We start from the raw sequence: 12319 nt of genomic DNA on the forward strand, positions 1-12319 counted from the left end.
TTTACCTGATAAAAAAGGAAACGCAACAAAAAATATGAGGCATTAGTTGCAATCACGAAGGTCTGAGGTTTGTACCTGTTGCACGTGAATGGAGCTCAGCACGGTGATGTGCACAGAGCAGGTTGCAGCTATAACCTTCGTGAGTAAGTACTCCAAGTTATCTGTGTTACAAGCGTTTTTGTGACCACTGCCACACACACATCTGCGATTTTCTCTGCGATTGGACTCGAGAAGAGAACATCAAATTTTGTAAAACTTGGGAAATCGCAAACGGAGAGCTTCAGAAAGCCGACAACAATGCAGCAATGCAGGTGGGCAGGTGTCCAGACAGGAGCAGCGCCGGGTGAGCTTTCTTTGACATTCCTCTGTCACCACCAGGTTCCACCATGACGCTCCGCAGCAACTGAGGGAAAACATTCAGTTCAGACCTGAACTGTGGCGCAAAATCAATCGGGTTCTCCAACGTGACAACCCCCGCGCTCATACTTTGTTTAAAAGTGCTGGTTTCTCGCCCTCCACAACAACAATCGTTGCTTCCTACGAGCTCCCTACTTATCAGATTTGTCTCCTTGCGACTTCTTTCTGTTCCTCAAAAATGCAACCGAACAATTTTGATGTGTGCTCCCTTGCTCAAGTTTCAGGTCCGCTGTGATGCCGGGAACATACCAACCAACATATGCAACAGAGGTGCTGACGTTGATCTGGTGACGCAACTTGGAATACTTAAAAACAGACTATTTGTGCCGCTCTATGTGGTGTAACGCTGTGTTGTCAGGGCTTGTTTTGATAGCAAAAGTGGAGGCTTTAAAAATGTCGGTTCAGAAAACAATGTGTGACATCACAGCGGCTTGACACTCGGTTTAGTGCAGCTGATGTCCGTCATAAAAAGGCCTCAGTTTCGTTGTGTTTTAGAAATAAGATCGCCTAGAGGTATGAATCCAGATTGTGTTGTTAATACGATTAATTGTGCAGCCCTACTGGATAGTGAGAGAAAAGTGGAGACACAGGTCACTGCAAAGGCAAATAAGGTAAGAAAAAGCAGGGGAGGAATGATATTAGTAAAATAAAACAGAGGAGCCACAGAAGAACATGGAAGATGAGGGAGAAAAAGGAACATGTTGAGACAGGAGGATATGAGCGAGATAGAGAGAGAGAGAGGGAGGGAGAGAGGGGGAGAGAGAGAGAGAGAGAGAGGGAGAGGGGGAGAGAGAGAGAGAGAGAGAGAGAGAGAGAGAGAGAGAGAGACAGAGAGGGAGAGAGAGGGGTGGTGCTGGGGGAGCAGAGGTCTCTTAACCTGGTGCGACGGGGCGTGCGCTTGTAAATAAACATCAGCCTGAGATTATTCCAAGCACGGGAGCCCAGACCGTGGAGCCCTGAGGTCAGAGTGGGCCCATACCTGGCTCTCTCTCTCTCTAAACACACACACACACACACACACACACACACACACACACACACACACACACACACACACACACACACACACACACACACACCTACAAAGACTTTGTGTTGAGAGCAGAACCTATTCAAATACTGGTGCATGCACACAAACACATGAAAACAGACATATACTTTTGGTATATGAAAACCCACATGCACGCATTCAAATACACACTCCTCGGCACATGCAGACAGACACACACACACACACACACACACACACACACACACACACACACACACACACACACACACACACACACACACAACCAAATATAAACTGACAAATGCACACACACACTAAATCCAGCAAGACAACAATAAAAAAAAAAATTCAACAAAGAGAATGTGCATACTGCTGCAGTACCCACACGGTGCCCACAGATTCTCTGAAAAACTCTGCGCGCACACACACGCATGCGTGCACACACACACACACACGCACACATGCACACACGCACGCACACGCACACACACAGTTAACACCCCAGATGTCTGCCGACATTCAGTCATCCCTAGCTCAGACGCTGTGTGTCATCCATCTCATTTTTTGTTCTTCCCTTATTGTTTTGGAGAAAGCGACTGATGAGTCCAGACTGGGATGCAGGATTATTCACGGTGACATAATACGTCGCTAGATTCACCGCACATTCCCGTTAATCCGCAGACTATATCCTGCATCCTCGAAATCAAAAGCAGTGCAGCGTGCGTCCTCACCACCTCTGGCTGACCCTCCTTGTGGGTTTTCAAGGTATCTTGCCTTCATAAGTCACTCAGCATGATAAACTAGGAGACTTTTGTTAAGAGTAAATAACCTTTTGAACACCACTATGAATAAAGCTCTTAAGTGCTAAAGCAGCTGAGGAACCGACATCACCCTCCCATTGATTGTCAAGTTCAGCTGAATCATGGTCGTTTTGGGGTCAGAGGTCTTTAAACTGGCTGTCCTGCAATCGCTATCTCCATCAAAACATACACTTTACTGAGTCAACTGCTAAACGACCATTGACTGATTGATAAATGTACCCACTGTTCGATGCTGGGGGAAAGGTACAGTTTAGGGAAGACTTGGGTCGCCTCAGCGTCCTCAAAGCTCACAGACAGAAGGGCCACATCCTCTCCAGGGTCCAGAGCTGTGTCCTTAGAGAGAAAAAAAAAAGCCAGGTTATTAAAGTTATTCATTGGATAGACTATCAACAATTAACACACCATTTAAACAGGGACTCATTAACATAGCCTCGGACTGGTATTGCTACTTTTTTTTTTCTAAAACTCACGCCAAGTCTAACACATCTCTTGTTTTGTGTCTCTTTCTCTTGACAACTATGAGATGGATTGGTATGAAATTTGGTACAGACCTCCATCTCACCCCTCAGGTAGATTTAAAACATTGATGACCACTCTAACTTTTGATTTAGGCTGTGTATGCAAGAAGGTAACCATTTAGCTGAATAGAAAACTATACTGAGCATATCTAAATTAGGCTTTTTTGTCAAATAAAATGTGTAAAAGCTAAACGTTGACAGATTCGATAAGAGATTTAACGGGGTTCAGATTCAATACTGAATTCCGATTCTGAAGAAAAAAAAAAAAATCACAACCCTGGGGATCACATTTCTAACAGTGCACAACAAGTGTGCAAGACCCAAAATATTGAAGGAGATAGAAGAGCGAGGGGGAAAGACACCAGAAGAAACATCTGTTTTGTTTCATGCCACATTAGCTTCAACAGCTGCACCATGAGGCTAAGCTGATGACTGGGAGCACCAATCAAATCATGTGTGAGATGGATGCAGAGGCCACCCGGAGCTGCTCGCTAAAAACCTCATCTGTCTCTCTGAGGTTCTAATTTCTCATTCTGTGATGTTTTTCCTAGAGCATTGCTACTTCCCAGGCGCTGTCATTAGCGCAATTCCACATCAAGTACCATTCAGGACTCTCTCTCCCGACAGAGGCTCGGCAGCGTTAATCAAATGTCTTACAGATGGTTTGAACTCATCCATTTGTTATAATCGCTGCCCGCCGTGGTGAGAGGAAATCTAACCACCACACATGATGGACAGAGGCACAGTGGAACCAGTTTTGCAGCGAAGCAGCCGCCAACGTGATCGTGCTTATTAACTAATTACGCACGCTTTGGTCAGCTGATATCAAAACCAAAGTGACCATTGGTTTGAAAGAAAGAGGCCTGCGTGGGCGGAAAAATAAATTCCCTCGCTGAACATTTTCTCGCCAAGTGGGGCGGAATTAATGTTTCTGAATGTAATCTAATGGTTTTGACCATTGTGTTTAATTAAAGGAAAAACAAATGAATTAATCAAAATCAATAAAATCAATAAAAAATGAGTTGCAGCCCCGCAGTGTGTGACAAATGTCAGTGGCAAAGGAGGCTTGGAGTGCAAATAAAAGGGTCGTTAACAAAGCAGTTCTTGAATCTACAGTACACTTATAGTGTAACACATGCAGATATTAGTCACAACAATGGCTGAAGCTCTGCTGGCTGTCACGCAGTCAGCCTTGTCACAGCAGATACATTAGGGGGTAAAGACAGAAGAAGTAGAAGGGAGGCAAAGACAACAGGGTGTGTGGCATCTAAAAGTGTTGCCTGATGGAATCAGCTCACATCAATATAGTGTGCATCAGTAAACAAGGACTGCTCTCTGTCTCACAGCAGCGCTCGCGGCCTCTGCCGCTGACGATATGGGACAGATAGGAACAGGCATGGCGATGCGGGGCCGGGGTGAGCACGGGGTTTGGGAAAAGATTGTTTTGCTCCAGTTTGTAGCTGTCAAGTCCCGTTCTCATCTTTAAAGGTGATTTAATGGATGCTTCCTTTAGACTGGGAGAGAGTAAACAGATGGATGGGAAGCAACAGGAAGGTGAGAGGGCTAGAAGAGGAGCATGGGACAGCTGGGCATGGGCTGCAGTGGACCATCCTCCGATTCGGTCAGACCAACGGCGCTGTTGAAGGGAGAGCCTTTTTTGTGGAATGATTCAGACTCATCTTGTCGCAGAAGACAGCGAAGAGCTGTCACAAGTCATATGGCATCAGTGAAACAAACAAACAAAAACTAAAGGCAGACCCTTTAACTTTTAGTTAATGCCATTCCAAATTAATGTGCTGTGCAAGAAAGCTGAACTGCACAGATAAAAATAGTTGTTTTGTCTTGTTTAGTTAAGTACAAATATACATCAAACTTTTACATGCTTATTTGACATCCTTACTTTTGTGTATAAACCGAGGAGCAGCACAAGTGCCTCAAACACTTTTAGCCAAGTCGGATCACTGACAATCTATTCCTATATATTAGATATCATTTAAACAAGACAGTGCAGTATGCAGTATAGAGTCATGCTAGCAGCTCTGAGACTGTTTTTAGGTCGGGCAGTGCTTTGACATGAATGTTAATGTCAGCGTCCTAAAATAATGATGTTAATGATGTCTAACCATATTTACCATCTTCGTTGATTAGCATCCTATCTGCTAATTAGAAATAAACACATAGCGCAGCTGAGGCAGCTGGAAATGTCATTTGTTTTGTAGGTAAAAATAAAAAGTTGTAACATAAAAACGCAGGAAGAAATGTCAACGAAGTGATCGCTGTAGTTAATATTCAATATTGTCTAGACATTTGATTCAAAGGCTGTAACGTCAACGTCATTATGGAGTTAGAGAAATGTCAATCACCAGTGTCACGACACGACATCCTTTGGGGAGCATTAAAGTATGTACAAGATTTCATAGCAATTCTTTCCTGAGACGGACGGACGAACCAACTGACTAACTGACCGACCAATTGTGGCTGACAAAATGTTTAGTATGTGAGTATAGAAAAAATAAATAAATAACAAGGCAAGGTTCTTCCTTGTTTCTCTTCACGTGAACATAAAGCCATAAAGACCTCCTTCATCAGAGCGTTTACTATTCACGCTGAGGCGAAGCAAAACATGACGCTGACACGGTCGTGGACTAAAGGGTTTGTTATACGCTTTGCCGTCACACTGGGCTGCGGCAACACACTGCTGTGACAATTACACTGCAAATGCAAGGGATTTATTCATTCTGTACACAGTTAGCGGATGCAAACAGCATCTAAGCCATTTGCGACCCTCTGAGCTGCTACAGTCAGACGAGGCAACGCATCTCCCTGATCGTCATTAACATCAAAGGAAGAATGACAGTTCAATAAAACATCATTTTAACATTATTAATAATCACTAAAGCTCCACGACCTGTTGCTTGAAGCGCTTAAACCCATGATGATCGACAAACAAACGTACAAAAAAAGCATTCGAAAATAGAAAAGATTGCAGCATTGTCATGAGAACTGAGAATGAAAACAAAGATGTTTGTCTCTGAAGCTCTTGCACTGCTCAAACTTCATGACACAACTTTCTTAAGAGGGATGTTTAAAGTAAATTAAAGTGTAGAGGGGCAGTATAAATGATTTACTTGACAGCTGGTTTTGCTTACAGAATCCTGTGTACTGTTGGGGCGGTGGCGCGCGAGGGGGGGGGGGGGGGGGTCTGTCTTTGCAGTGCGGTGGTAATTCAGAGGTATTTGGAAACTTCCATGCTTTTTTTTCTCTCAAAATATTGCAGATCTTCGCATGAAGCTTATGAAAAGATATCCCATTGAGAGTAAAAGCTGACCTTTTAACCTGCTTGCCTCGAAACCATTACTTAAATTAAAACGGAAGAGCATTTTCCTCTGTAATAAAATAAAAGCCCCCAAATGGCCATTAATGTTTTTCCATTTTAACCAAACACACTTGAGGGCAACTGCTGCTCGCTTATGTAAAGCGTTACTCAAAAAGGAACATTAAAAAAAGCCTTTTCTCCACAGGCCACAGGCAGGGCCTTAATGAAGAGATTCTTCATCACTAAGTAATGTGCACTGAAATGGCCTCAGTCAAGAGGACTGCAAGACAGCGAGGACTTCCTGCAGCGGTGGTAGTTGGACGTTGAGGCAGTATTTACTACATGCCCCCAGAGAATGTGACTCAAGCGCTCCAGGACTGGTTTTAAGAAAGCGGGCAAAGAGGACGTACGAGTGTGCGGACATCAAGGTTAGAAGGTGCCTCCAAGTCAAACTCTTTCATGTGGCCACCACCCCATGTCTTCCATCCTCCTTACTCTTTCAGACACATACATACACACACACACACACACACACACACACACACACACACACACACACACGCACACACACTTGCGCAGACACTTTTCCTTGTGTCCGTCCTTGTGCTTCCTGATGCCCCGGCCTCTGGCATCTCCTCTGTGTCGCATGTGACAGTTTGGAAATGTGACAGCTGTCCTTATGCCAGACCAAGTCTGGCCAAAGTCATAACACACGAGCACACTCATCCGCGAACGCTACACAGGGGCTCCACTGCAGGGCTTGTACGGAGGAGGTAAGGGCACTTTGTCCGCCTTCTTCGCCCAACTTTAAATGTCATGCCCAACGTAAATGGGCGGCTTGACTGACAGCAAGGTTGTTGTGTGAGGACGTGTCCAGCTTCTAGGCGAGCAGCTTTGAGTGGCCCTTTACATATGCTGGACACAGTGCTTCATATCCCGGCACAGCTCGTAACTGGGAAGCATTCTTGGATGCACCGAGAAAATCCTGAAAACTGTAAGAAGTACTGGTCAGTGGCTTTAAGGCAGCAGAGGTAGGAGGTTTGAAGGTACCCCATTGCTTCTCTTTGTGATGATTGAAAGAAGGATCAGCCTCTTCGGAAAATAATCAACACTAGCTTCAAACACTGGGGGACGGTCTTTTGTGTGCATTTATTTTAAAATAAACAGTCGCATTTTATTAATTTGAAAACAAATTTCAGGCAATGGAAATGCAACATTCACTTATAGGATGAGGAAAACTGGTTAAGCTATTGTGCCATTCCGTAACAGCATAGGCTCTAAACACACCTGGCATGAACATCCGCTCTGACAGCATCACAAGTGGTCAACTAAATATACACCATGAGATCAGACCTGCTCAGAGCACATTCGGAGGACACACACGGTCACATTCTTCTAGCAGTCTAAATGCTAATGTAATAATAATAAAAAATACTGAATGCAACTCTCAGTGCCACGTGTATGTGTTCGTATCTGAACCGAAGTTTCCACGTGTTACCATCACGTTACAGTAGCCTTGTTAGTTTTGAATGTTTTTTCTTTTCCTGCACTCAAATTTTTTTATCCCTGAAGATCTCTGCCAGCTCCTCTTTTATTATTTTGTTGCCAGAACAAATATGCCACGTGAATGCTGAGCACAGCTGAACTGTACAAAAAGTAGGAGAGATGTACCTGCAAACGTACATCTATAAAGCAGCTTGAATTGTAAAAACAAAAGCTGCTACGTGATGCTTATTTCACCAAAGTCTCTTCTGGGTTTAGCTTTTTTTCTTCCAGTTTATCTGGTCTGTTTCGGACACATATCAGACCCAGTTATTTTTAACACGCTTTATTGTGTTTATTGTGAGATTTTTGTGTTTAATGTCTTTCATTACAATTAAAAATAAAGCAATACGAGTTGTGCTTAAGTGAGCTTGTATTCTGACAAAAACTGGGGAGAGTGAAGAGTTCAAACTAATCTGGGTGCCATTGCATGCCCACCGTTCTGTAGGGCGGTTTCTACGTAGTGAGAAGGTCCAGTCTCGCTAACTATTTAAACTGAGGTATTATTGAATTCCCAGAGTAGTAGGTGGGATAGCATATCTACTTATTTTACAACCAAAGTAAGAGTGTATCCTACTACAGCCAAGTATGAGAATTTGTATTTTTTAGGTTTTGTAGAACTTTGCATGAGATCTCGTTGTTATAAAGTCCAAACTCAAATAGTGGCTCCAAATTAAAAGAAACTGTCAGAGTAAAGTGTAATTTCAAAAGGTCATTCTTTGACAAATAATTTTCAATGTCCCTTTTTGTGAAATGTTAACAATCCTTACAATGTAGCAGAAACGTTATTATCTATGTTCAATGTCAAGAGCTATCAACGCAGCAGAAACAAAAAGCATTTAGCTGCATACCATTTTGAACAAGTCCTTCAGCAGAATACAGTGAATGAATGTCATGTGTTTGTGTCAGCCATTTCATAGGTTTGACAGAGACTTACACCATCGCCCCCGAGGGAGAGAAACAGAGGGTCAAGGTGGTAGCTGCCAAAATGTCTCATTGTATGACATGAAATGCTCTGATTGAGAAAAAGAGCTGAGGATATTGGTCCTAACGACGTGCTGCTGCTGTTCGAGGGGAGAGGGGATGAGTGGAGCTGTGGTGCACTCCAGGGGCAATGATGATCCTTCTCCCTCCACCTCAAAAATACAGAGCATGCAAGAGCAAAGCGCACCACTGCAACCCAAGTGGCACGCATGTCCGAGAGGACCCAGCGTCCCTCTTCTGACATATCTGTCCTCTCCTGGGCCTTTTCTCAAACCCTCCTCCCCAACAACGGTTCATGCAGTTGCAGTCGGGTAGATGATTGGCCAGGCAACTCAGTGTCACCACATAGTTGTACCCCGTGCCAGGGTGTAATTCTGGCATGAGGACAATAGGTGAGAGATTATAGAGCACACATGCTCCACCTGGAACCATGTCGGGAGAATAACACCCAAACACACCTAAACACTGCCCTGTTGCTACAGTCACAAAAGCTTTGGGCATGGGGCGTGTTTCCAAAGTGAAGAATACAAACATGTTGATCCTTGGGCCTCTCTCTGCGGAGAATAACCGTTTTTTTAGGATGATAGGTGCGGCCACAAAGGATAATCTATCCAGAAGTAGTTGCCAGAGTATTCTCAAGTTAATCAGCAGATCAAATCTGGATTCTAAAGATTTAAGCTTCGGACTAAGCTGTGTTTACATGGGTGCTTCAGTCATTCCGGGGGGATTACTTTCCATTTATATATTGTCCTTGTCCATTACATACATAAAGGAGGTGGGATTAAAAAGTTCAGAGACTGCTGCTGTTACGCACGAATACAGCGCATCACAAAGATGTGTGTGGAGCAGGAGAAAAAAAGAACTTTGGTGAGTAAGTATGTCAACTTGAGCTGCTAGATCAACATCACACACATTTGTCTGACCCCTGCTCCGGGTTCATTTGCAATTCCCCCATTTTGGTCAAATTTCGGGTAAAGGAAGAATTCGCAGGGAGCCAAATTCGGACATCGCGCCACAGTGTAGGTCATTTGCGTCTGAATGTTTTCCCTCAAATTTCTCAGAACGCCACAGTTGAGTGCGTTAAAGTGTTAAAGGAAACCCACCCGGCCGTTCTCCTGACCCGATACATCTTTGGTCTTGGACAATTGGTGTTGTGCACATCTTGAAACTGTAACACCACTCAGAACACCTCACCCGGCTCATTGTGTAACTGCCTTAAGCTTTCTGAAGCATTTCAATGGTGAGCACTGCCGATTTTCCAGGTTTGACACTAAATTTGATGTGCGCTCTCTGCTCAAATTTCGAGTCCATGGTGAAATTGCAAGTGCACACATGCCAGTGGTCAGTAAAACCCATGTAACACAGATGCTGTTGATGAAGTGACTTAACTTGAAGTACTGACAAAATGTATTGCTTCCTTCTGCTACATGTACAGTACATTATTGTGCTGTGCTCTATTTGTGTTAAGCAGGAACAGTCTCTGAGGCAGGATTCTCACAATCTGTATATATATCTGTTATAGTTATAATATATTTAGTGAGAGTAATGGTGCAAAAGGTCAAACGGTACTTTAGTTGGAGTGATGTGGACAAGCTTCTTCAGTTTTAACGATATTCACCATGTTTTTTCAATAAATTATTCTAATCCCATGATGAAAACAAATCAAGCTGTTACAACTGGAATCAAGTCACAAGTGCAGATGTCATTGGGTACAGAATTACCCAATGATGTCTCCTTTCAAAAGCCCCGACTCTGCTTGGAAATGAGATTGAATGAGGACACATTCAGCGTGAAGGTGTCTTCTACATGACCACGAGGCCTCTATGAATGCTCTTGATCTCTCAGGCACTCGGCCACTAGCCAAGATCTTTATGCTTTTTACGACAATAAACGGCAGATGACCAACAGATGCGCCACTGAAACACGAGTCATATGTGTGACCACGGCCAAGTGTTGCAGATCGTGTGTCACTGATAACATGCCACTGCAACATTCTGGCCTCCGCTGTACAGTCTGTGATAATGGGGCTCGAGGCCACACGGGTGACTCAAGTATGTGACTTCGCATGTGTTTCAAGAGATTAATGAATGTGTGTAGTACGTTCACACTGGTGACACAATACTGAGGGATCTGTCAGTCGATCGCCATCTGACTTAGATTTCATAGTGACAATATTATGTTTAACATGTTTTAATTTCTAATTTACAAGAGATTTTACTCCTCTGTGAATACTGTCATTTTTTTTTTCTTTTTCAATCTTATTGGACTTATAAGACAATATAAAAAAAAAACACAACATCAGTGCTCACAGTAAACTCACATCTGAAAAAGAGGACTTCCTTCGAGCAGACAACTTCACACACTTGTTTGGTTATTGTGGCATTTTCTGTGGCTGATAATTGTAATTGCATTAATATTGCTTCACTGACAGTGTTGCAGGGTGTTTTTGTCCCACTGCACTTTTAATGAGCCTATTCCGGTCACTTGAACCACTGCAGCCCCTCATCCTTGCACGGGACCAATGGGGTGATGGGCCTAAATAACCATGAAATTACAAATCATTTGGTTCATGACAAAAAATTTTGTTTTTCTAAAGAATTTGTCTGAAGTCTGGAGAAACAAACTAAACACAGCAGTGGGCCAACATGACAAAAACACTACAAAACCAAACAGCTTTTGTCACATTGCATAGCGACTGTGTTTGACATTCATTTCAACGCCATCACATCCGTTTTACTGCTCAATACTATACAGGAACTGCATTTTTTTTTTTTTTTACTCTAATATATCCATATTGAGGCTCATTAACTAAACCTCAATATTTCCTTCTACTGCTGCTTCACAATACAAGCATTTGAGTGGTAAAATATAGTTGTGAAGTAGTCAAAAGATATGATAATCATTTCAGTTTGTGCTGATGATAATGGGTCAATAATGGATGCACAGTGTGCACACCAAAATCACATTGTAATTGGTCATTTTAGACCAAATTACTCGATTAAAAAATGTGGCTTTTGAGACAGCAACATCAGTTTGATATGGACTGCTGACAACGACAGGTCCAGTGTTATCTTCACTGCTTTCTCGTTAATACACTAATGTAATCTATGATACCGCATGGGTGCTGTAAGACAACATATTTCACATATGGTCCTTGTGTGATACAAATGATTTGTGACATTACAGAATACATTAGCAGCTTTGCCAACAAGGTTGGATTATATATTTGTTTAAAATAATGGATACATGGAATACTAGATGTCTGATTTTTACTCCATCTGAAAACAGATTTGGTTCCTTTAAGACATTACGTGTGATGCTTTCACTTGTGCTTCAGTACATTGCTTTAGAGCAACAATGCAATTGTTGGGTTTCTCTGTAATGTATAATGCTGTGAAGTTCTGATGTAAGGAGTTTAATGCGCTATATAAATAAAAGTGAATTGAATTGAATAGAGGAATAACGAGGGTGGAGGTAGACCTGGGCAGAGATAGCCTTCTTGAAGTCATTGGTGAGCCTGGGCTTATCGAAAGCCAAAACTCACAAATGAGCCCTGACAAGCAACATATAGGGATGCAATTTCACCCTGAAGCCATCAAAGACGCGGAGAAGGACAAGGATTTGAGATTTTAAATGAAAGCTGGCTAACATCAGGACTGAAGTGAGAGAAAAAGGAAACAAAAAAACAAACGAACAAAGGATTACGAAG

General features: G+C 42.9%; 1 protein-coding gene across 1 annotated transcript in view; it reads right to left on the reverse strand.

Annotated features, from left to right (window-relative positions):
• babam2 (BRISC and BRCA1 A complex member 2) overlaps positions 1-12319 on the reverse strand; it is a 78171-nt gene that overhangs the window by 25797 nt on the left and 40055 nt on the right. Inside the window, exon 7 of the mRNA XM_069160938.1 lies at positions 2474-2583. Coding sequence (XP_069017039.1) covers positions 2474-2583 — 110 coding nt within the window. The remainder of the gene's footprint in view (positions 1-2473; positions 2584-12319) is intronic.

This window comes from Embiotoca jacksoni, unplaced genomic scaffold, assembly GCF_022577435.1.
Source record: "Embiotoca jacksoni isolate LCO1_2020_lvr unplaced genomic scaffold, fEmbJac1.0.p SCAF_27, whole genome shotgun sequence".
Lineage (NCBI taxonomy): Eukaryota > Metazoa > Chordata > Actinopteri > Embiotocidae > Embiotoca > Embiotoca jacksoni.